The 27,142-nt window shown below is 34.3% G+C and overlaps 1 protein-coding gene across 2 annotated transcripts in view; it reads right to left on the bottom strand.

Moving 5' to 3' along the window:
• LOC100366745 (uncharacterized) overlaps window positions 1-21,646 on the bottom strand; it is a 31,055-nt gene extending 9,409 nt beyond the window's left edge. Inside the window, exons 1-13 of one of the 2 annotated variants that reach the window (XM_085507018.1) lie at window positions 21,612-21,646; window positions 20,985-21,144; window positions 19,325-19,420; window positions 18,776-18,857; window positions 17,846-17,975; window positions 16,771-16,942; window positions 14,631-14,826; window positions 13,891-14,064; window positions 9,174-9,276; window positions 8,953-9,043; window positions 4,512-4,623; window positions 1,696-1,819; window positions 1-124 (exon numbers count right to left, since the gene is read on the bottom strand). In XM_085507018.1, the coding sequence (XP_085363144.1) occupies window positions 1-124; window positions 1,696-1,819; window positions 4,512-4,623; window positions 8,953-9,043; window positions 9,174-9,276; window positions 13,891-14,064; window positions 14,631-14,826; window positions 16,771-16,942; window positions 17,846-17,975; window positions 18,776-18,857; window positions 19,325-19,420; window positions 20,985-21,112 (1,532 nt within the window). In that variant the 5' untranslated portion in view covers window positions 21,113-21,144; window positions 21,612-21,646. The other variant, XM_085507019.1, reaches the window with a different exon arrangement.
• Between the last annotated feature and the right edge of the window lie 5,496 nt (window positions 21,647-27,142).

Genomic DNA, 27,142 nt, shown 5'->3' with positions numbered 1-27,142 from the left:
CCTTTCAGTTGATCTCTTATTTCTTTTCTTGTACTAGTTGGTGTACCTTGTACGAGTCCCACTCTTCTCATAGCAATCCTAGTCATCGTCTCATCTAAACGGGCAACTGCCTCTGGAGTATCAGCTGAATGTACAGATAAAGTAATTTGTCTAGTTAATATACAATGCAAAGATAATTTTTTTTTCCCTACAAAATGACAACATTTGCAAGTTACCAACTCTTGAAAAATGTAACTACTTGCTAAACACTATAGATAGCTATATTGTCAACTGCTTAGGAAGATTCATTCATTTTATTTCAAAATTTTAGTTTTTTAAAAGTCTAGGTTTTTTTTTTAATTTTTTTTCATGACCATTGATTTATTGTTTGTTTTTTTTTCATTCATACTAAATTTTGTAATAAAATGTCTATCCACCTATCTGAGTAGTAATTCTGTAGAATCAACAGCTCATTACTACAAATCAAAAGATATTCATGGCCTTTTGCCACAGAAACTACACTTCGGATAACAAGTGTGTGAGTTTCATAACATCTTTCTATCACTGTGGCATGTTGATGTGCTACCCCACAATCAATATGGTCTATTTCCTCAAGAACTCTTACTAGAAAGTCAACAAACAGCCTGTCGGCTGAGATAGCTCTGCTGTTAGCAATGCACATTTCAATTAAGAACTAGAGATATCATTAGAAAATGAACAATATGTATAGTATCAAAGCAATCAGATTTGTGGTTTTTAACAAGAAGTCGAAAATATCACTTTTTACCAAAAAATGACGAAATATTCACCAAAATTAGAGAATTAAAGATATCATCACGAAATGAACAAATCTGAGAGAGGTTCACATGTAGTACCTATATGTGTAATATCAAAGCAATCGGACTTGCCGTTTTTAACAAGAAGTTGAAAATATCACTTTTTACCAAAAATGACAAAAATATTCATCAAAATTAGAAAATTTGAGATACTGACATGAAATGAACAAATCTGAGAAAGAACCATCCAAGGTACTTACATATCAAATTTGAAAAAATTCTAACTTGCGGTTTCGAAAAAGAAGTTAAGATTGTAAAGTTGACTACGACGGACGCCAACGGACAATTAGTAATATGAACAGCTCCGCTGTGCCGACAGCGGAGCTAATAAAGCTAGACCAGTATCAGTAGTCTGCATATGGGCCACCATACCATGCGAAAAGATACATGGGTTTTGGGGAAGCGAGCATGACAAAGGGAGGGGGATTGACAAACAAACTATATTTAATGATGTGTATGTCTGTGTAAAAATACTATGCTTGATAAGGGGGAAGAAAGGAAGGGTGGCAATTGTTAACAATAATGTAATCTAGTTGAATTATTAGCAAGTTAATTAATATGTAATATCATGCAAGACACCATTTCAAATCTATGTGTAGGCAAAAAGAAAACAATATAGCAACTGAGGGGGAGGGTATAGCCATAGCAGCCATTCTGTAGTACCGTAAAATCTGTATTAGAAGCCGCATCCCTAATAGAAGTCGCACCCATTCTTTTTGAATAATTGAGAACCAAAAATTCATCATTTCTCATATGTGTAGATGCTCTAATAGAAGCCGCATTCCCTCTGTTGCATTGTACCATTTTAATAGAAGCCGCGGTTTCTAATACAGATTTTACAGTAACATACATTTCAGAATAAGTTTTAGAGTTTACATACGCATAGGGGAGCCTCTCGACATACTCCAAGCTGCTCTCAGATGTGGTGGTGTTTCTATATCAGAATTTGGTCTCAATTCATATGATGATGGAGGTGTTGGAGGTATTAACTGTAGCCCTCCAGACTGTAAAGAAAGCAATCATTTTATCATCAATTGTTGTAGTGTAGTCCTTACACAGCAATTAGAAAACTTCAAAGAATGGAAATGATCACAAAGTGTTCAGAAACGGTGTGATATTAATGCAGATGAAATATTGGTGTTGTGATATTAAAGAAGTATTTGTGCTAATAAATAATTTGTTGACATGATCTGGAGCTATTTCAGATTGGTAAGAGACATTTGTTATCGCATTTTCGCATACTGGTTGACAAAAACGTAAACATATGCTGTCAGTGCGATGGCCTATAGGATTATAAATGAGGATGGCAGGGAAATCAAACGATTCTTTTTGCAAACAAACTCACTAAAGTCACTATTAAGCAACTGCACATTATTTTCCTAATGTTGATCACAAAATATATTTTTCTATACTTTCTTAGTTTTTTAATTTATCATTGACTACATTGAAAAAAATAAAGGACAAATTATGTGCACTTATTTGGTAAAAATACAGTTAAACAAAGAATCAAAAAAGTATTTGAAACTTGAAGGGGCAGGGAAAATAACATTTTCCTAATTGTATATTTATGATAAATTGTGATCATTATTCAATTTATAGTTACCACTTTGCAATCATTGGGTAAACTATTAAAAAAAACTTTATTTTTGTTAGATGTTATTATGTGTCTGACCAATATATTAATTATGATGTTCAAAGATTTGTTAATGACTGTTGGTTACTGTAATTTTACAGAATTTCCTCCCTGACTATTATGGAAATTTATTCTCACCCAAGCAAAATGACTATATAGTTGCCCAGTACATTAACAAATTATTGTTATTTTGTTTACCTTAACACTATACTGGAATTCTTCCAATTTCCATTCTAAATGTTGTGCTCTCCACAAACAATATTATAATCAGCTACAAAAACTTGTGTATTATTGGGGAGTATGGCAAACTGTTTTATACACTCTTACTGCTTTACTTGTGAAGTGATTGTACAGCTTAGCTAATAATAAATTTGACAGAATTTACCCCAAAATCAAATGCATGATTCAACATTAATGAATTTAACATGGTTCTTTAAATCTGCACACACTGCCATTCAGTGTTTATTCTGAATCATTTTAAGTACACGTATGAATCTCTATGGGAATAGAGATTGAAGCAGCTGTGTCCTGCCATTCTCATTGCAAATAATTTATTTTTTACAACAGTAGATTACCATGATGTGCTTTACTTCCTGTGTTAGTTACTATTGGTTTAAGATTCCAGACACCTGCTACCTACATCATGACAATTCTTGAATAGGTTTGTAGTTAATACCTAGGTGTTTTTGCATGACAGTATGATCCATCACGTACAGAATAACTATTGAAACTGCAATTTACAAATAAGTTTATGACTTGGTTTTTTTTTTTTTTTTTTAATTGTTGTTCCTGACACTTTCATTGGTATACAGAGTTTAATGGTGGAATTTGTCATAGTTGATCTGGGAGTATTATTTCCTCATAGAGTTCCATGTATAAGCATGTGCTAAGCAAAAAGTAATATCAGTAATTTTAGGAGTATGTAATATATCCACAAAGTATCAGCAATTTTCATGAAAACTACTCACATCACTCTTCAATGTACATAAACTTATAATTAGTCTTTCAAAAATATTGTCTCCAGCCAAAGAAACAAATATTTCTCTGAAAATCAACTCATTTTTATACGGAATAAATAACGAAAACCTAATTTAGTCTGAAATTTGTGCAAAATACACTTTCAAGTTTTGTTCTATCATTTAATTATTAATCTATATTTTAAGTAACAAAACAACTCAAAAGTAATTGCACAAAATCAATTTTATTTTTTCTATCTGATATGAATACATATGCTGATGTTTGGATAATGAAAATACCCTGAAGTTATCTAACTTGCACATAACATACATAAACAAATGTATATAGTAATTACACAAAAGCCTATTAAATATTTTAAATAATAAATATCAATGTTTATGGAATATCTACAAACGTTATTGAAATTAAAAACTTTACTAGCAGCAAAAATATAAATCGATGTGAGCTGTGTTTTTCGTCAGTTTTTTTCTTATTTATTACTCTGTCCAAATAAATTTTATATTGTATCGAATGAACACACAAGGTGAAGGGTTAGCAAGTTCAAAGCAATGCATATTCAAAAAGCTGGAAAAATAATTCTTGGTTGATCAAAGATTTATTTGCAAGCAATTTGCATACTATTATCATAAATATTTCCAATATCACCACATGCTCACTTATTTGGTACCAAAAAGGTAATTCCAGTTACACATGAATAAGATTTTTAGAAAAATTGTGAAAAACTTCAGTCTACATGCTTTATCCATCTTCTCTGTCATGCAGTAAATGCAGTTTTGCAAAGACACAAAAATTGAGTTGCGATAGTTTTTTGTTTTCAAAATTTACTAAATATATATGGGAAATGTTTGCCACTTTTTGTTTTCTGTTCTTAAGTATCACATTTACTAACAATCCAGAAAAACAAATTTAATAATTTACAGTATGGAAGAACATTATTTAATTCTCAGGCTAATATATTGCATTGAAATTAAAGGACCTTCATACAACTGTATTTAGTTTAGTAACAGTAATAACTACAACAATAACTGTAAATGAGACACCTATGTGGTTTTGAAGATTGTTTTGGTGTTTCCTGGAACACTTACTAAGCTATCATCTGGTTTTTGATCCCGAGCAGTTGATTCATCATCCAATTCAGCTATTATTGTATCTATTGATTCCTTCAATTCAGGTATCATCTCAAAGGCAAGTTTAGATCTGAAAATATGAACAAAGGGGTAAGATATTTACATTTCATTGACAGATAGGGGTATGTAGGGGTATACTTAAGTGCTGATCACCCCATCCTTGACCAAGTGGTTCTTTCCTGAACACAGTCTGTTATGAGTCATATGATGCTTTCAGACCAGGTCATGTATAGCACATACCTCTACACATGCTGCCTTGCATGATGGGTGTTTCCCTCAAAGGCTAGGCCCACTGCCGAAACAGTGGATTGGTGTCAGGAAGGGCATCCGGCCAATTATCTCATGCTCCAAAAAACCTTAAATGGCAGTTACAACCAAGCGATTGCCACTAGTTTAAGGTGAATCCGGCCACCCTCGTCTTCGGGGACCAAACCGGATTTAAAACTCTGGACTACTACTACTACTACTACTACTACTAGATATTCAGTACTCGTGCATATTAACAACTAACTTTCTTTTTGTAGTAGTAGTTATCACAACTGATCTTTATTGCTATTAACTGATAGAAACATTGTATTTCTAAGGATGCAATAAAGTTATTATTGTTATTATCCTTATTATTATATCAATGTGGAAATCATGAGTTAGTACGCAACTTGCCAAATTTCATCTTGTTTTTTTACTGGTTTGTACGACATGACTTTACCAAAGAAAAGTAACGAATTAGTAACCATACTGACATACAAAACAACGATGGCCTATAGGATTATAAATGAGGATGGCAGGGAAATCAAACGATTCTTTTGCAAACAAACTCACTAAAGTCACTATTAAGCCACTGCACATTATTTTCCCAATGTTGATCACAAAATATATTTTTCTATACTTTCTTAGTTTTTCAATTTATCATTGACTACATTGAAAAAAACAAGTCATAGAAAATTACACAGTCCCTGTTAAATTTTTGAAAGTTCTTTTTGTGCTCATCATATTAAAGCGGAGGGGTTGTCGCGAGCGTGTCCTTGAAACTCGAGTTCCAAATGGAATATACAACAGATTGTTTATTTACATCAAAACACGTGTTCCATGTAGTAGTTATATGGCCAAAAATAAAAACAGCCGTTATTCGGCCATCTTTGATCTGATTATGAAACACACTGATATGTATGTGCCAAATACGAATGAATATGGTACATAAATTGTGGAAATATAGTAGTAAGGCCAAAAAGTCATATGGCTGTCAATCGGCTATCCATGACCAGATTTTGAAACAAATTGTCATGGACATGCATTCTAACACGTATAAAGTACATGTATGTGCCAAATTTGAATGAAAACTGACAGAGCACGTCCAAGATACTGCATAAAAAAACACACAAGATGCCTGCCAGTCGACCATCTTTGATCCAATTGCGAAATAAATCGTCATGGACATGTATCCTAACATGTATAATCTATGTACCAAGTTTGAATGACAACTGACAAAGCATGTCCAAAATACAACATTTTCAAAAAACAAGATGGCTGCCAGTCGGCTATTTTGATTCAAATCGCTAAACCACTGCATGTGCATATGTCCCACATAAGGTACTAGGCACATGCAAAGAATGAACGAAATCGGTCCGCAGGATTCTGAAATACGACTCTGGACAGACTGACGCACAGATGGATGAACACATGGACGGACAGACTCAGGAACTCACGGACGGTTGGGGGCATGTATCCTAACATGTATGAGCTATGTACTAAATTTGAATGAAAACTGACAAGCATGTCCAAAATACAACACTTTCAAAAAACAAGATGGCTGCCAGTCGGCCATTTTGAATCGAATCGCTAAACCACTGCATGTGCAGATGTCCCACATAAAGTACTAGGCACATGCAAAGAATGAACGGAATCGGTCCAAGGGATTATGAGATATGACTCCGGACGGACGGACGGACAGACGCACACGGACGGACGAACAGATGAACGGAGGCCGAATTATAAAACACTTGCATGTGACATGTAGAAATAAATACTACGACAGAACCCCACACCCTCCCCGTGGCTTTCGTTGCGTATGGAAGTTATTTTCACGAGTGATGCGGTGTATCCTGCGGCCGTACTTTCACGAGCGAAGCGAGTGAAAGTACAGCAGAATACACCGCATCTTGAGTGAAAATAACTTCCATACGCAACGAAAGCCACGGGGAGGGTGTGGGGTTCTGTTATTACATATGTTCCATACTTGATTATTTCGTATTAAAGAAAGAACGTGCAAACCGGGATGGAATTTAGATCGGGGAACCCCATTGCCCATTAATATGTTCCAATATAAGTGTTACGCCCTAGCAGCGCGTGTCAGTGTAGAAGGCGCCCGGAGAACGCGTGTCACTGTTTGTTTGAAATTAAAATAATCAGACGTCTAATCCGAGTCACTGTCCGAATAAATATCTCATTGACGTTTAGTTGGGACCACGGCAGAACCAGAACTCGAACTGGACAACTATGATACACAGTTTATGTTGAAGTTAAAAGTTCCGCCACAGAATTGTGCATTGGCAAACATGCCGTGCAACTGCGGTACTCCACAGACGGGATGACTTTCGTCGACAGCGGTTCTCGCTTAGCTGCACCACAGTCCTTCGTTGAGGGACAGTGGCTGCACGCTACACCTTCGTGTGTGATGTTGCTTGCTGGTAGTGGATTGACTGAGTCTTGATTACCGGTTAAAATGTTGCTCTTTTGGCGTTGGTAATTTTTATTTGGAACTGAGTAACGCCGCAACGTCGCCAGCAGAAACCTGGTATCTCGATGCTGATGGTTGCGGCTGCATAGTAATCGCTGATTTTACTGCTGGTGGATCTTCTGAGAGCCCTTCAAGGTTTATAAAACTCAGTTTCCAGGTGGTCAACACACATTAAGTTCTCCCAATCGTAGTATTCCATGTGATGTACACCTGACATGCCAAAAATGTTGTTGAACGATTTGAACTGGATAAAAATAGCAGACAAAAATGTGTTTACAAAATAAAAATAGTTCGGTAGCCAATGAAAATACCATGTTCATTTGCATATCGACCGTGAAAATACCGAAAACATTATTGCATGGGTGATATGCAAATTAGTTTGGGCCAAAATAAGTGGCTGCCTAAAAGTACCATTACTGTTGTTCAAATTTCATGTCACTCGGCAAGTATATTCATGTACCCCAAGGTGAAAATATCGTACTTCTAAATATTGTTTATTCCAAAAAACTGTACTCCTGAAGGGACTACTTTGTTTGCTCTCAGACCTCATTTGCATATGGGTTGTGGAAATACCGATTTTGATTTCAGGGACGAATCAAAATAAACTGCAGTACATATGTAATACTTACCATACAAGAATATTTTGTCAGATTAAAGTTTTGGAACTCGGTGATGTCAAATACAAACCAGCAATTAATAAGCAAATAATTATCTTTGACAAATGAAAATGAAACACAAAAGTCATTTCTCATGCAGGGAAAAATATTTCAGGCTATTACAATTGCATGCACAACATATTCTGCAACAGATTTGGTGGTCAATTGAACTAGGGTTGTGCAGGGGAAAAAAATTAAACTTCCTGTCAGGTAGTGTGAAGATTTAAATCTAATCACTGCCAATAGTTGCTCCTGTTGCACTGGTTTTCATACAAGAAGGGATTTCTAACTCACTGTTGCCTAATAAATAATATAAAGTTTGTTCCTAGGACTCTTGCTAGATACAGTCAATATGATGAAATGTTAATTATTTTGAGCTGGTATTTTAATTCCGAGCTTCTCATGTTTCATTATTATGTTATACATAGTCTGTACTACTGAGAAAACTCAATTTAAGGATGCCTCATGAAATCAAACGTACAACTAAATGTCAAATCATACTTCTCATACAAAGCAATCTTCTGATAAACAAGTACTGTAAATTCTGTATTAGAAGCCGCATCCCTAATAGAAGTTGCACCCATTCTCTTTGAAAACCAAAAAATCACAATTTCTCGTATGTGTAGATGTTCGAAACCGCATCGCCACTGTCGTATTGTACCCTTTTAATAGAAACTGCGGCTTCTAATACAGATTTTACAGTACTAGCATCATGAATTATGAGAAAAAATGAGAATTAGTTTGACGCAATTGCTCAACTATCGAAAATAACAACACTGAATGAATGTCAATAAACTTGGAATATCAATGTTCTAATTATTACTGTAACAAAGGTTGGGAAACAGATGTGATGTTAGCCATTGCATACAAATGCAAAATCTGGGCAAATGTTGAGAATATACATTGAAAAAAAAAAACACTATACAAAAACAGATTTCCATGTAAAAGTGTTAGAAGGCACTATAAGTTTACCAACTGTGAATTGAGTGTTTTCACCAATTCTACTTACTTCAAAGCTTGTGTATTCACAAGATGTGCATGATGAATGTGAACTTCCGTGGCAATTTTGGGATTCAACTCTTTAAATTGTGGCATCACAGCTGAAAGCAACAAAGAATGAAAGGTCTTTATTATTCCAGACTTAATCCCAGAGCAATGCTTAAATTTAACAGGATAACAAATTTAATTGTAGCGATCAAAGAACATAATAAAAATGATAGATTTTCTTACTTTGCTGTAGTTTTTCTATATACAAATGTAAAGACAAATTGTAGAGATGTAATATAGTCAGTAAATTCAGTTTTCCTCCTTCATAAGTGTTACCAATGTTACGCTGTAATAAAACACCAGAATGCATTATGTACTGAACTATACCATAGATGTCAAAGAATACCCATGGGATTTTCAAAATGCAAGAACATTGAGCATTGAAAAATTTTAAAATGTGCTTATAATAATTATAAGTCTCTGATAAACTTTTACAAACTTCAGGTATAAGTTTCTGATAAACTTTTACAAACTTCAGGTAAATTTAATTTTAGACGAGAGCATCTCAAGCACACTCTACATACATAATTATGCATATATTGTATTATTTCTATTACTCAGCAGCACATGCTCTTCGTTTTAAAATGCCCTATGTATGAAAACATTAGAAAATCAAAGAAAGTTTAGAAAGAACTCCCATGTGCTGAGAGTATTGGAGACACATTAAATATAATTCGAAATTACTTAGCTGAAAACTAATTATGCAAATCAGAAAATTAATATGACCAGATTTGTGTGTAAAACTAATGAGGTCTGCGCAATGTAACAGAAAATCTATGTCTCCAAGTTTAATTGAAATGTGATTAGAACCAAAAAATTATGAATTATTATGCTTGTTAGGGAATTAATATGAACAGATTTTTACCCCAAACTAATTAGGTTTGTACATTGTCCTAGAGCATCTTTGTACTAAGTTTCATTGAAATGGAATAATTAGCACCGTGAAAACTCCAAAATTTCGACCCCTCTAAAGATTCGATCGCTTATTTATTTGCCGGGTTTCGGTGTTTTATTTACCTCCAAATTTTCGACTCCACTAAAACTTGCCGATTCATTCTTATTCGAAAATTGCGACCAGTTTTAGTTTTCCCCCAAACGAAAAAAAAACCGATGTAAGCGTTCAAACGGGACCTTCCTCGAAGGCATGAATCCGGGTTTCTGATTGACTGAGAGCTTTTTATTTTATTGGTAACGAAAATATATTCTAAATAAACGAAGTTTCAAATAAAAACGAACACAAAAATCTCGGCATGCTGCGTTTCTGAATTGTTGATTATTACTGTACTCAGTAGTGATTATAATAATGTACACAAAATAAATTTGTTGAATGGTTATGAAATACAAATAAAAGTCAACTTAGTTTCATCGTAAGCGAATGATTCCGGTCTCGCATAAACGTTTGATGCTGTAGGATATCCGCCATGTTCTCTTTGGTCAAATAGGTCAAATCGCTAATTAACCAATCAAAAAGCTGGATGATGCCAACGTGTTCAAATTACCATAGCTTATTTAAATATGTTAATGTTATTGAACGCAATGCGGAAGAGATTGATGTTGTAGTACGATATTTTGGCTTGGATTTTGATGCGAAAACGGCATGATTTTTTTTAAATAAAAAAATTAGTTGTTTTTAAAAAATAAACTGGTCATCTGAAGAATAATTTAACATTGTTCACAATGATAACAGCTCATTCTCGAAAGGAAGCTTACCCGCTCACGCTAGTCACGATAAAAATCATACACGTGTACTCTTGAATAGACAGACGTCAATGACTACGGTAAAACTTACTCGATTGAAATGTCCGAAAAATGACGCCAAAATACACCTTAAAAGTCCCATTTTATTTTCTTAAATCCCATTTTATTTTTTAATCCAAGGGCGAATTTACGGCAGAATTTGGTCCCTCAAATAAGGGACACGTGAGCTTTGATTCTAACCGGATACATTGCACTGGGTCGGGAGATAGTTTGCTAAACTTCCATGTATCTTTTGTCCAATGGGTACTTCGAACATTCGCAAGTTTTCCTAGGTAGTGCGAGACAGCTTTGTCTTTTGACCTATTAGTTTTTTGCTGACCCCTTCTCCGCGTCTTGATGTTTTGTTTTGCTTGTCATAATATTCACTGATTGATGACTTTGTTTAGATTTTGAGTTACAACTCGGCCACGACCTTTGCTTTTACCGTGAAACATGAGGAAGTTTACGTCAATTGACGGACATTGCATTTTTTAAAAACTAATGAAGCACAATGTCTATCATCCCCATTTTTTCATTTGCTGATTTCTATTCTGAAAAATTTGACCGTCCGAAAATGCACCTTAATTTTGACTCTAAAAACGCGTCACATTTCTAACACCAATTATTTAAAACCGGTCAAAATTTTGGAGTTTTTACGGTACTTTAGATATCAGTGTGAAAGCTTAAAATTGGTTAATTATGCAAATTAGGTAATTAATATGTACACATTGTAACGCACAATTATTCAGGTCTGTCTATTGTCCTACAGCATCCATGTACATTCATTGATATGTGATGTATAGTACCTGAGATATCAGTGTGAAAGTTGGTTAATTATGCAAATTAGGTGATTAATATGCACAAATATTTACCGGAAACTAATTGGGTCTGCATAATTCTAGATTCATTGAAATGTGATGATTAGTACTTTAGATATCAGTAGAAAAGCTGAAAAATAATTATGCAAATTAGGTAATTAATATGCACAATTATTTACCCTAAAACTAATCAGGTCTCTGCATAGTCCTAAAGGATCTATGTACCAAGTTTCATTGAAATGCGATGATTAGTACTTGAGATACCCATGGAAAAGCTGAAAATTAACTAATTATGCAAATTAGGTGATTAATATGCACAAATATTTATCGAAAACAATCAATCTCTGCATAGTCCTTGAGTATGTAAGTACCAAGTTTCATTGAAATGTAATGCTAACTACTTATATCAAATGCTGAAAATTAATTAATTATGCAAATTAGGTAATTAATATGTACTGATATTACCATAAAAACTATCAGGTCTGTGCAGTGTCGTATGACATCTATGTACCAAGTTTCATTGAAATGTGATGATTAGTACTTGAGATATGTACTTGAGATATCAGTGGAAAAACCGAAAATTGACTAATCATTATGCAAATTAGGTAATTAGTATCCACGGATTATTACCAAAAACTTCAGAGCATCTATGTACCAAGTTTCATCAAAATCCAATGAGTGGTTGTTTAGATATCAGTGGAACAGTCATGGAACCACTAAAAAATAGCTAATTATCATGCAAATTAGGTACTTAATATGCACGGATTTTTACCAAAAATTAATCAAATCTGCGCATATGTTCAGAGCATCTATGTACCAAGTTTCATCAAAATCCAATGAGTGGTTCTTTAGATATCAGTGGAACAGTCATAGAACAGCTAAAAATTAGCTAATTATCATGCAAATTAGGTAATTAACGAGCATGGATTTTTACCAAAACCTAATCAAATCTGCGCATTGGCCCAGAGCATATATGCACCAAGTTTCATCAAAAACCGATGTATGGTTCTTGAGATAGCAGTGGAACAGTCGGACACACATACACACATACAGACACACTAACTGCAAAGACTCCCATTTTGTGCTTCGCACATGGGAGTCAAAAATTATTACCCTCATGGTCATATACTTATCCAACATTAGAAAAATTTTATTCTATTATGTCAAACAAATCTGACCAAATACCGGTAATCTTCAAACTAGCAATGTTTGTACATAAAGCACAAATTCTGAGACAAGAATGTATTAACATGAGGTAACTTTTGACCTCGGGAAGGAATTAGTTATGTATTTATTTTTCCATGTATATTGTGAAATGGACCGGTGGCCTTTAAAAACAAATAAAGATTCTATACATGCTCTTAAATAAATGACAGATGTATGTCAAAGGCTAAACTAAGATATATTTTTATGATTGTCAAACAACAAATAAAAACGCAATTTTTGGTTTACATGCATTATAAATACAGTGTATGTTTCAATTTGTGAACACCACAAAAATGTTTGTGGTGTGCAAAACTATACAAACAATATATAATACAACTAATCTTGACTTGGCCACTTTCACTGAGTAACATATGGGATACCATGAAATAATACTCACACTCTGTAGTTGCCTTTCACATTCACTGAGTAACATATGGGATACTATGAAATAATACTCACACTCTGTAGTTGCCTTTTACATTCACTGAGTAACATATGGGATACTATGAAATAATACTCACACTCTGTAGTTGCCTTTTACATTCACTGAGTAACATATGGGATACTATGAAATAATACTCACACTCTGTAGTTGCCTTTCACATTCACTGAATAACATATGGGATACTATGAAATAATACTCACACTCTATAGTTGCCTTTCACATTCACTGAGTAACATATGGGATACTATGAAATAATACTCACACTCTGTAGTTGCCTTTCACATTCACTGAGTAACATATGGGATACTATGAAATAATACTCACACTCTGTAGTTGTCTTTCACATTCACTGAGTAACATATGGGTTACTATGAAATAATACTCACACTATGTAGTTGCCTTTCACATTCACTGAGTAACATATGGGATACTATGAAATATTACTCACACTCTAGTTGCCTTTCACATTCACTGAATAACATATGGGATACTATGAAATAATACTCACACTCTGTAGTTGTCTTTCACATTCACTGAGTAACATATGGGATACTATGAAATAATACTCACACTCTGTAGTTGTCTTTCACATTCACTGAGTAACATACGGGATACTATGAAATAATACTCACACTCTGTAGTTGCCTTTCACATTCACTGAGTAACATATGGGATACTATGAAATAATACTCACACTCTGTAGTTGCCTTTCACATTCACTGAGTAACATATCAGGTACTTGGATAATGATATCGCTGGCATCTATCATGTGCTTATTAGCCAAACCATTAAGAACCGAATCTAATACTTCTCTGTGATGGGAATGATTGCCATGGAAGTCTTCAATACTATTCCACAACTCCCTCACCTACAAGTCAGATACAAAATGTCATTAGCAATAAACAACATTTAATTATTTACACATTTCATCAAAATGTCAATGTAAACAAAAAGTATTTTAACTTTTCACAGACTTTCTTCTTTAGTGCAAGTAAATTCAAAGTAAATAATAAAGTGTCAAAGTTGTTGAGTCGTGTCATGTTCAACACAAGTCAATGTGACACAAACAACCAGATTACTTTTTAATACCAATAATTAGTTAACTGGTGGTTTTTAAAGAAGGGTGAGCTAACTACTATAAATGCATTATTTATTCACTGTTTCATAATTGCTATTTTCATGATAAGTAAAATACACATGAACATGTAGGGTAACAGAATTTATTGTATTCCTGCCAAGTTCATCAAATCAAAACCCAGTGAAATAGCTCAAAACATCAAAATAGAAGAATGATGTTTGCTGACATTTAATTAAACTGCTAGTGAACATAATGGTTTCACAGTAAATGTTAAGTTTTGCTTAGATCATCTTTTTGACATTTGAATGCGACTGCGGCGTTTTAAACCTGCTCTGGAGGAGATAATTAACACTGGCCTTTTGAATTCTCTGTGCTCTTTTAATTGCTTCTACTTCCATCTCTCCTTCAAACCTTCCACCTGATCTTCTCCTCATTGGTACTGGACTGCCGGCTTTATGGTTCAATTCATGATTCTTCTGTCGCATATCTTCCACTTTCCTGTCCAATTCACGAATCTGTTTCTTCAGCACTCTGTGATTTTTAACAAAATCACTGAAAGATAGAAAATGTTACCAGAACGCAATAAAAAAAATGCATTTATTAATTTAAAAGTTGATAAGTAGAATAAAATTGTTCTGGCTTCAAGCATTCACCATTTGTATACAAGCAGGAAAACTGTTCATTCTTAATCAAATAACGAGTCATAATTATCATGCACGAAACATTAGCCAACAACAACAAAAAATAAAATCATTTCAATACATGCTACTTAAGGAGCTTAATTAGTCCCCGTTCGGACGGAGTCCGAAAACGGGGACTTATGTTTTGCCCTGTGTGCGTCCGTCCGTGCGTTCGTGCGTCCGTGATCACCTGTATCTCGAACATGCATGGACCGATTATGTTCAAACTTCACTCATACATCACACATTATATGGGACATATGCACATGCATTTTTTTCATGATCCGATTAACGATAGCCGAATAGCGGCCATTTTAAGGCCGAAAATGCATCAAAATGGCACATTTTCACCATTCCGGACCCGGATCTCAGTTATGCATGGACGGATTTCGTTCAAATTTGGTACATACATTAAACATAATAGGACCTTGATGCACGTCATTTTTTTTTTCGGATCAAGTTCGAAATGGCCGACTGGCGGCCATTTTGTTTTAAAGAATTCAGTTCTGGATCCGTATCAGAGACATGTCTGGATTGATCAAGTTCAAACTTCACACACACAAGGTACATCATGTCACAAATATGTATGTGCATTTGTTTCATGATCCCATTAACGATAGCCAAATGGCGGCCGCTTTAAGGCCGAAAATGCATTGAAATCGCACATTTTCACCATTCCGGACCCAGATCTCAGTTATGCATGGACGGATTTCATTCAAATTTGGTACATACATTAAACATAATAGGACCTTGATGCACGTCATTTTTTTTTTCAGATCAAGTTCGAAATGGCCGACTGGCGGCCATTTTGTTTTAAAGAATTCATTCTGGATCCGTATCCGAGACATGTCTGGATTGATCAAGTTCAAACTTCACACACACAAGGTACATCATGTCACAAATATGTATGTGCATTTGTTTCATGATCCCATTAACGATAGCCAAATGGCGGCCGCTTTAAGGCCGAAAATGCATTGAAATCGCACATTTTCACCATTCCGGACCCAGATCTCAGTTATGCATGGACGGATTTCATTCAAATTTGGTACATACATTAAACATAATAGGACCTTGATGCACGTCATTTTTTTTTCCAGATCAAGTTCGAAATGGCCGACTGGCGGCCATTTTGTTTTAAAGAATTCAGTTCTGGATCCGTATCCGAGACATGTCTGGATTGATCAAGTTCAAACTTCACACACACAAGGTACATCATGTCACAAATATGTATGTGCATTTGTTTCATGATCCCATTAACGATAGCCAAATGGCGGCCGCTTTAAGGCCGAAAATGCATTGAAATCGCACATTTTCACCATTCCGAACCCGGATCTCAGTTATGCATGGACGGATTTTGTTCAAATTCGGTACTTACATTAAACATAATAGGACCTTGATGCACGTCATTTTTTTTTCGGATCAAGTTCGAAATGGCCGACTGGCGGCCATTTTCTTAAAGAATTCAGTTCTGGATCCGTATCCAAGACATGTCTGGATTGATCAAGTTCAAACTTCACACACACATGGTGCATCATGTCACAAATAGATATGTGCATTTGTTTCATGATCCGCTTAGCAATAGCTGAATGATGGCCATTTTAAGGCCGAAAATGCATCAAAATCACGTATTTTCACAATTCCAGAACCGGATCTCAGTCATGCATGCATGGATTTTGTTCAGATTTAGTACAATGTGTTGTACATATGCAGGTGCATTTCGGTCATGATCTGCTTTGAATGTATATGTCACTCAAATATGAACGGAACGGGGACGTGTCATTGACAATGACTTGTTTAAATTGAATTATATGCTTACTTGGAGACTTCCTGCCACTCTTTCTGCAGGACAGCAGAAGATTGCAGTTTTTCTAAAAATTTCTTGCGATGTCTGATGGCACCACAATGTAGACTTTTAACTATTGGAATACCAAGGTGGCTGTATGACGGCATAAGTTTGGGACGCTGAAGAAACTGTCGTGGCTTCATACCTATAGGAAAAACATTACCAAGATAATCATAATTGAGGCCATGGCTTTAATTAAAAATCAATTTGTTAATGGATGACTTCAGATACGTGAAGTGTGGGTGCGGCTTTAATTACGGCATTCACTTCAGTAACAGTGAAAATGTTTTTAGAAAAGAAACGCCTGAATAGATATTGAGATTTATTTTTTTTAATTTTGTGGTAACGAAAAGTATATTCTAAAAGAAGTTTCAATTAAAAATAAACAAGAATGCATTGCGAATAACGTAAGTGATGAATAACTTACTTGTTTTCAAAGTGTTGCAATTGTTGATTAGTACTCAGTAGTGATTATAACGTACAAAAAATAAATTTGTTGAATTGCAAGTAATATTCAACTTAGTTTCATCGTAGGCGAATGATTAGTCACATGTAAACGTTCAATGCGATGCATTATGTGTTCGAATTACAATAGCTCATTTAAATATGTAAATGACAGTTTTGTGACTTCATGGTGAATGCAACACGAAAGATATTTACCGATGTTGTAGTGGGATCAATTTGGGCTTCGATTTTGATGGGAAAACGACATGATTTTTTTTTACTCAAGAAATTAGTTGTTTTCGAAATATAAAGAATTAAAGAAGAACTTTTTATGGTGATAACCGCTCATTGTCGAAACTTTTGTAGCATTCAGGTCTGAATCATTTGTAAATTAGTATTTTTATAATATACACCATACAAATTTAGATATGTTACACAGATGACCAATGATTAGTGATGTCACAAGAATGATCCACACCCAATACTAACATTCAGACTCATTTTGGATAAGCCCATAATGAATCATGTACACATGTAAAGTTGATGCCAGAATATCTACCACTCACAAGCATCAAGCATTATGCAATGTGAAAGATTAACTTACCATGTTCATCTGTGATTAATTTCATACATACAAATGTACTAAAATGCATTAAAAGATTATAGAATTTATCACCTCCAGGAGATAAAAACATGGAAGGTACAATTCTTGGGAGATTAGCCTCGGGACACTCCTAAACAGAAAGCAACAACCACAGGTTTTATCAGTTAATAATATTTAGACCAGATACCAATTTTGCCACTGGCAAAGTCAGTGAATACTACAGTTGAATGCAGTAATAACACTATGATATGTCTGTTCAAAAATCAAGTTATTTGTCAACTCTTGTAAACATGTTCATCAGGTGGGTGCTCTCTGGATTTTTATAAATGTTAGTTAATGTAATGTAGAAGCTTACTCATAATTGTTGAGAAAGTTGGTCATAAATCTCATGACAATGTTCATTAGTGTATTGTGTAAAACTATTGTGTAATTTCATGGTGCCATGAGACAATAGCTTTCTTTTGTGTGTTACAGTGACATATTTCGAGAAACTTGCCTTAATATTTTTCAAAAATTTCTATTTTTAGAACAATTCCATAGAGCCACAATGTAAAAAAAAAATTGCATTTTTTGCCACTTTTGAAATAATTGAAAACAAAAAGTACCCCATCATTAATAATATTTAATTTGTTCAGCCTATGTAACCAGCCTACAATTTAAGACACAACATTATCTTGCTCACAGTAACTTCATAGTAAAAGCACTATAATACTGACAAAATGGCTACTATCCACTAAAATACAACAATCATTTGCCAAAAAATAAGCTGGTGACCCCCAACATTTTTTGTTCACTGCGAAATAATGGCATTGGCCATCATCAAATGTTTTACAGCACATTATTAAGTTTGGAAATATCAAAAAATATTTGGTCTATTCATATTATCGCAATTAAACAGCAGAATGTCATAGGTTATCACAATTGCATTACCTTGGCAATGTGCTGAATCCAGTTACTGACAGTTTTACGAAATTGTTGTTCTTGTTTCTTATCAGCGACTGGCCAACAATCTCTGAAATAAAAGGGATGATGATTATGGTGTACATCTAGACAAATTACAAATATAACATTTCAATTGGTTTGTATTACAAACAATGACAACAAGAATAGAACATGTCTTGTATGCAATACAGATGAATTAGACGATGAGGAGTATTTTCTTATCAGATGCAAACAGCATAAAAATGAAAAACAGACAGGATTTATTAAATAAGCTAAGTATGCAAAATGCAAACAAATAATACTATAAATTCAAACAAAGAGAGAAAACATAAAACATTTGCAAATTCTCATTCAATAATGCTTTTTTTTGTGACTTCTGTTTAATTATTTGTTAGTGTCTTTTTTGTAAAGTAATCAAAATTCTATTGAAGACGCGCATAAATAAAGATTATTATTATTATTATAATACAAAGTGTAAACAAACTAGAATCTCTAAATATTCACTATGTACATCAAACCCATACGTTATATACATACCTGAATTGTTCTGCAGCCATTGCCGGGTTAAGTTTCTCAAACAAGAAATGTGTAACAACTTCAAATCCCTTCTTATTTGGCAATGCAAACATTTCACTGTAACCAATTAGCAATTTGGATTAATTAAGTTTGTTGAGTATAGTGTTTAACCGATCAAGTTTTTTTGGTCAAGATAGTGTGAAATTGCAAACATACATAAATGTATCATAGTAAGGGGATGTTCTTTTGCCTTAAGACCTAAACTGTAATTAAAAAAAAAAAAAATCTGACACCAATCTAGGTTATTTTTACTTATTTGTCAGTGTCAAATGATCTCACGAATATTCATGAGTAATATTGATGAACTTGAAACAATACTGATGGGTGAAAATAATTCAATTCTTATCAAATTGATTGGATCAGTACACACCTCCATTTCACGTAGTGTTTGCGTATAATTGTCAACATCACTGCACAAGTTTATATGTTTATTTCCTTTTCTCAAGCATGTTTTCAATTGTTTCTGCTATGATTTTTTTTAGTGGTCTTGAAGCAAAAATGGCTCTCCTAAACACAGTAATATGCAAGTGATTATTGGATCCATTGCTGTATACACCACAGCAGTGTGAACAGTGGGTCTACTTTTCTTATATTGTACCAGTGCGGTGTGAACAATGGATCAATTTCTGTTGTACCATGGAGGTAGAAAAGAGAAGGAGTGAGGACGCTATTTAAGCCCATGTTAATCTTATAAACATCCTTTGTCTTCGCTCTGGTTAAGCCACTTATTGTTTTTGTTTAGAAGTCGTTTTATCTACATGATGATAGCCGCTTATTTACACAAGAAAACGAGAGTAGAACTGAAAAAAAAAAAATTCCGTTTAAACATCATCTATAAAATTGAATGCGCAAACCATAAATAAAAGAATTGTGCATGTGCAATGACCTTTATCGGATCACAAAGGTCATTTCACACTTATAGATAGCGGAAATTCTGCATACGGATGCTACCAAGATGTGTGATTACTTCTTTTCTGGTATTTTTCATCACAATAGTCGTCCAACTTTGGACATTGATTAAAAAAATCCCGCAAATTTCCGCAGTGAAATTTAAAGTTACATGATAAGATTATAACAAGATGTTTTGACGAGTCCTTTTTCATTGGTGTGCAGAACTGTGCAGATGTTTAAAATCGCGCATTTTGTTGTAATAGATTTTGGGCGTTGAGTACATTCAGCGTACGTCTTTCGCTGCATTTTGTATTATTGTTATCTGTTTGGGCATGCGCAGTGCGTTGAGAATTTTCGTGAAGCTTCCGAATACAGCCGAAACACGTAAGCCGATTAACTGTGACATTGTACAGCGTGTTTGCAAAATAATTACAATGTGTACCGGTATGTGAGTAAACAAATCCAAAGCATCATGAAACCAGCGGAAACAATAGCGTCCTCACTCCTCCTCTTTTCTACCTCCATGGTTGTACACACCACTGTAGTCTCAACCCAAATATTTAGGTTTATAAATATATTTATTTTATATTTTATTATAACTTACATGGACATGCCAGTGCCGACTTTAGCACACAGGCATACTACTAAATCATTATTACAAACATGTGTTTTTTTGCTAGTAACAAAACACAATAACGAAAGAATAATCTCAACTGTAGTATGTACGTACCTTGTGAAGGGGATCCTGTGCTTGGCTTCTTCTCTGGTTGCTTCAAACCCCAGCAGCAAGAGATTGTTGAAAAACAATTCCCTTGCTGCTCGCCGAACACCATGTTTTGACTCAATTGTCGTATTCATTGCGAGAATAAGTGTTCTTCTTCAATAACGGACTGAAATGAACAGACATGTGCTATAATATTGCCAGCAATCACACTCGACTGACAAGTGCCAGCCAGGAACAAGTCAAAACACGAAGAAAACGTCACCCAGTTTGAAAGTGATCAAGAAAGTGACTACTTTACAGATATTGCAGGCGCTGTGTTATAAATTGGTTATAGCGATTCGCCAAATTTAGTATTTTTTGAGAAATTGGCAACTTGTGCTTTGACAGGTGTCCAGAAGCGTTATTTACGTCTATAGATTTATGCCACAGTGGCACGATGATGGGAAAAAACACGTTCTGGATATCACAAACAAGACGATACATCATACACGTGTAAACAAATCATGATATTTGATGCTTGTCATGTATCAAAATATTGAACAGGTTATACCGTGTATGACTTTAGTGAAAAACTTTTCCTTTGTTTGAAATATTACGAAAAAAAAACATTCTGGCAGAAACTTTTAATCTCACCTCCGCCATGTTGAATCTCCCCGCCAAGCATTGCATGCTGGGAACTCAGAAAAAAACATCTTAGTAATCCATGAAAAAAATGTGAAAGTATGAGTGCACTAAAAAGTGTGTAAATATAAAATCAGTTACGGTATTGATTTTTTTCTAGCCAAGTGTTTTTGTAATTTAGCATCCTCCATGAAGAATGGAATCGTCCATGTAAAAGTTCAAGTTCAAAGGTTACTTGTTATCAACTTCGTAAAAATGGTTCTTGTTGGCGTGAATCGGTTTGTTGTCGTAGGAGTGAGACATTTTTCTACCTTCCATCGGATTGGTAAGTTTAGTAATCACCATGAGTTAATGCGTCAGAACATTAAAAAATTCGCACTCTCAATGCTAGCTTCGTATCGGAAATACGTGTGCGTTTTCCTTCATGCGGAAGCCTTGGAGCACCGCGCAGAGAATGTGTCCCAAGGCTAAAGAGCATTTGAACATTTGACAATAATCTATTTCTCAAAACAATTTATGGACAATAAACCATAAAAAAAAACTTAGAAAACAGACAAGCTTTGAATTCAAACTATGGCTTCTCCAAACTTAGTACTAAATCTGCGTTTCCATAGAAACAAGTCTAGCTGACCTTATATTTTTTCAGAACTGAAATAATTAGTGCATAAATTAAAGGTAAAGTCAAAGCTGCAGTTTAGTTTTAGTTTGTGCATGGATGGACATTATAATATCTATTGTGCACATAGTCCTTGATCCATGGTGTTGTCAGAGTGGGCGATATTTACATTCGGTCATCAGATGTCCACTCAAACATCGATTCTGATTTTTGTATAGTGAAATGTAGTGGACACATATCAACCTAATGCTGTTTGGAGCAAACACAAACTAATAATGACTGATATACACTCAATTGGTTAAATTCTTGTGTACAGGAAATCAAAGTTAGGGTAATGCTCATGCATACTGTAAAACCATTTATTTTTATTTTCATTTTAACTATTTCACTGAATTTTAAGTTCACGAACTTGGCAGGTAAACAATGAGTTTTATTTTATTTCACATGTTCACATGGATTTAATTTAGCAGATTTTTTGTATCAGTAAATACTTATTGGGTTCACAGTTTTGAGTTGCACGTTTAGCTCATTTTACTATGGCAGGATCAATGTTTTAGTGGACAGCCGAAGACCAAATGTATTCATCACCCACTTTGACAATGTCATGGATGGCATTCCTATAGAACATTTTTGTAAGAGTTTGCATGGTTTCAATTCACTTGTGTTCAGGTCTTATCATTACTATCAATATTTAAAAGAATATTTCTGATACAATTAAACTTTGGTAAACGACAGACATATACATAAGATGTAAGATGTATATGTAAGATGGCCGCCATAACATTAACAGGGCTAGTAAATCTCCTCTGCTAAAAGTTGTGGAATGAGACGGTAAGAAGGAAGATCTACTGTTATTTTCTAGTGTAACTTGATTCTAAAGTTAACCAGACTACATTGATGTAAGAATGGAAAAGAAGGCGAATGAAGAAACAGCGAAAAGGGTACCAAAACCACGCAGACATTCAAACTTTGAATATGAAGATGATGAACTTGGTACACATGACAGTGCTAATGACAATACAACTGTGAGTAGAAAACCTAATGTTCCTATGAGAGATGTTCCCAGAACAGAATCGCTGTATACTGATTACAAGCTAGTTGGAGGCATAAATGTGCCATGTGATGTCAAGTTTAAGTGTGACGAAATAAAAATTCCAGTATGGATCACTGTATGCAAGCAATGGTACAACAATGCATATGAAAAACAACATGGTGTTATAGTGGAATGGGAAGATCTGCCAACTAGATCAGAAGTAGCTAGGATGACACATTACATACAAAATTCATCAAAAGAGAAGGAAAATCAAGTACTACATATCAAGTTTTACTCCAATGGTGGAGTTTTGGTACAGTCAACTAATTTTCAAATGTGGGCTGAAAAGGATTTTCCAGCTCTCAAACAGTGTGTTATGCAAGACAAAGACAAACAGTGTGTTATGCAAGACAAAGACAAGGGGTCAACTGGATTACCAATTGATGGAACTAAACAAACAACAACTGGAGACGGTAAAAGGTGTGAATTGGATAAAACAGATGTGACTGGGGTACAACTTCAAGTTACAGGAAGTGTAAATTCAGAAGTAAACCAAAAAAGCAATACTGGTTTATCCAGTGATGTTGTTAAAAATACCAAAGATCAATATGAAGAAATATCAAATCAGGATGTTAACAAAACACAAACTAACTCAGAACTGAGCATCAATATTCTTCAAGGTCATCAGACAACATTAGAAACTAAACAGAGTGAAATAGAGTCTAAAGTGGACAACATTATCCTGACCATAGATACTCTAGAAGAAAAATACACTGAAGTTGTTGATCACCTTGAATCACGAAAAGCTGAAACAATCAAAGCAATGATAGAGGAAACTAAAGGTCAGATGCCCTCTATTGAAACCAAGTTCAAAAATGTTAACTCTAGAATTAATGATGAAGAGAAAAGAAATAGCAATCTAAATGCTGTTATGAAGAAGCTTGCTGCCAGATTGGAAATAATGGAGAGTGATACTGAAAAGTATATGAAAGTTGCTCAGATGAATGAAAACAGGATGGAACTTTTTATGAAGGAAAATGAAGAACTTAAATTAACTAATAATATTTTGTGTGATAAGCTGAATGTTCTTGAAGAGAAATATAATGCCCTAGAGTCTATTATAGAAGGGATGGATACAGGCTTCAATACAGTTACTCGTGGTACTAAGTCATACAAGAAAGAAAAATCTTCTGAAAAGGCATTAAGCAGTGAAAAAATGACAAAGGTTCCCACTATTATTGTTACCAGTGCAGTCGAAAACAGGAACCCCACCAATATGCACACTAAGGATCAATATGAAGATATGAAAAAAGATTGTAAAGGGAAAGCTACTAAATCCAACTACAAGGAGCCAGCTTCTAAAAGTACTGGTGATAGCAATATTTTGTTGGTCGGTGACTCATTAATTAAACACATTGAACCAGAGAAACTAAGCAATCAGAATGTCACTAAAGTTAGATCAACAACAGTGAATGATGCCTTACAATACATCAAACACAATTCTCTAAAGAAATACAAGCAGATTATCTACCATGTTGGGAGTAATGACATTTCTAACAAAAAAGAATGTGATCATGTAGTTGAAGATATTACTCAACTAATAAACTATACTGAGACCCACATGAATGGAGCATCCACCATTATCATTTCTGGCATCCTTCCTAGAGGAAATCCAGAACTAAATGAAGTGATTAAGAATGTTAACGTAAGTATTCAGTCTAGGATAGAAAATAAAGAGAACATTGTATTTGTTCACCACAGAAAATTGTACAGATCAAGGCAATACTATAATCAGGATTGTATTCACCTTAATGACATTGGAACTAAAGTCCTTGCATCTAATCTTATTAATGCAATTACAGGAAAAAACTATAGTACTCGTACTAGGGAAACTAATTTCAGAAATAGCAAAGCCAATCATCAGTCAAGAAATGCACAGCACTCATCTAGAAATCAAAAGAGACCAAACCGTCAAGAGACAGAAGATAGATACAAGAGAGAAGATGGTAGCAGCATTGATAACCGAAATAACAGTGAGCCAAATATCAGCAATATGTTGACTAGGGACAACAGTGTTCATCAAAGTAACAATGAACCATTGCATAGTACTATGACAACAGGAGCTAATATCAATAATTCAACAAATGAAAACGTGCAAAGCTATATTGCAGATGACAACAATTCTAAAAACAATTCACAAACTTTTCAAAATCCACAAAGGCTAAGTAACATGGCAATGTCAAACTGGTATCAATATGGCTTACAGCCACCACCTCCACCACCACCACTCATGGATCGACCAATGTCATTGCCTCAAATATACAACAGATATCTTCCTTCAATACCATTCTCTTATCCACCATGGGGATACCCGTTTAGTTCATAAATGGAAAAATACAAAGAGCAGCTCAAGGTAGCCTCTTGGAACATTCATGGACTCAAATCAAGTATTTATGATCAATCATTTATTAGTTTTATTATTAGTCATGATATTATTTGTCTTTTAGAAACTTGGTTAGACAGTAGTGATTGTTTTAGATTTCCTAGTGGTTTTTCTTATTTTAGGGCTGACAGAAAGAAAAGTAGAAATGCTCGTAAAGCCTCTGGAGGTATTATGGTTCTTTTCAGATCTAAATTCAGTAAAGGAATCACTAAAATTGAAAGCAAATACAAAGAGTCATTTTGGCTTAAACTCAGTAAGGATTTCTTTGGTTTAGTAAAAGATCTCTACATTTGTATTACTTATATTCCTCCACTTGGTTCATCATACTATAATAGCAGTGAGCTTGCTGCTGAAGACATCTTTAATATTATTACAGACGAAGCACTAAAATATTCCTGTCATGGGGATATTTGTTTAATGGGTGATTTTAACTCTAGGACTACTGGTCTTAGTGATACTTTAGGAGAGGAGATTAGTATGTCAGACATTCAAATTCCATATACTAATATTATTAATGATAACAGACAATCTATGGATACTGTTAACAATAAGTATGGACATCACCTATGCAATCTTTGTATTACTACTGACATGATTATTGCCAATGGGCGTATTATAGGGGACTTGTCAGGAAGAGTCACATGCTTCCAATATAATGGAGTGAGTCAAGTAGATTATTGTGTTGTACAAAAATCATTTTTGCCACAGATTAATTATTTAAAAGTTAATACTCTTAGTCATGTATCAGACCACTGCTCACTATCATTAGCTATCAAGACTAATTTTACTCTAAAAAATAGCAATGACATTGCATTAAATCCATACAAAAAATACATTTGGAATAGCACATCTAAAGTTAATTTCATTACACAGCTTAACTCTGAAGAGTCAACTAATAAAATGAAAACTTTTCTGCTTAAAAACATTTTAGATCAGAATAATGAAGCTATCCCAGCATTCAATAACATTATGTATAGTGCAGCTGATAAAGCTGTGAAATTTATTAAAATTAAGACTAGGAAAACAAATCAAAGCGGTATACGTAAAAAACAGAAATGGTTTAACGGTGATCTAGAGCAAGTGCGTAAAAGCCTAAAAGATATTTCTAAACAACTCGACAAATTTCCATTTGATCAAAACTTGAGAATACAGAGAAAAAACTTGAACAAAAACTACAAAAAACTAGTTAAATTTAAGAAAAATGAATTCAAGTCGATGTTACTTCAAAATTTAATAAATTTGGAAAATAAAAACCCAAAAGATTTTTGGGAGGCTATTAAAAATATTAAAGAGTTCAATAGCGCTAACAGCACTAATCATTTACCCCCAATTCAAACTACTGACTGGACTGACTATTTTTCAGCACTGTTAAACATTAAATTTCAACCATTAAATTCTAATTCAGAGATTGATTCTGAAGTTAAATATTTTGTCAACAGCTTGAACAAAAA

The sequence above is a fragment of the Saccoglossus kowalevskii genome, chromosome 13, assembly GCF_978046115.1.
Source record: "Saccoglossus kowalevskii chromosome 13, keSacKowa6.1, whole genome shotgun sequence".
NCBI lineage: Eukaryota > Metazoa > Hemichordata > Enteropneusta > Harrimaniidae > Saccoglossus > Saccoglossus kowalevskii.
The sequence above is the reverse complement of the archived record's forward strand: the minus strand, read 5'-3'. Positions and strand labels throughout refer to the sequence as shown.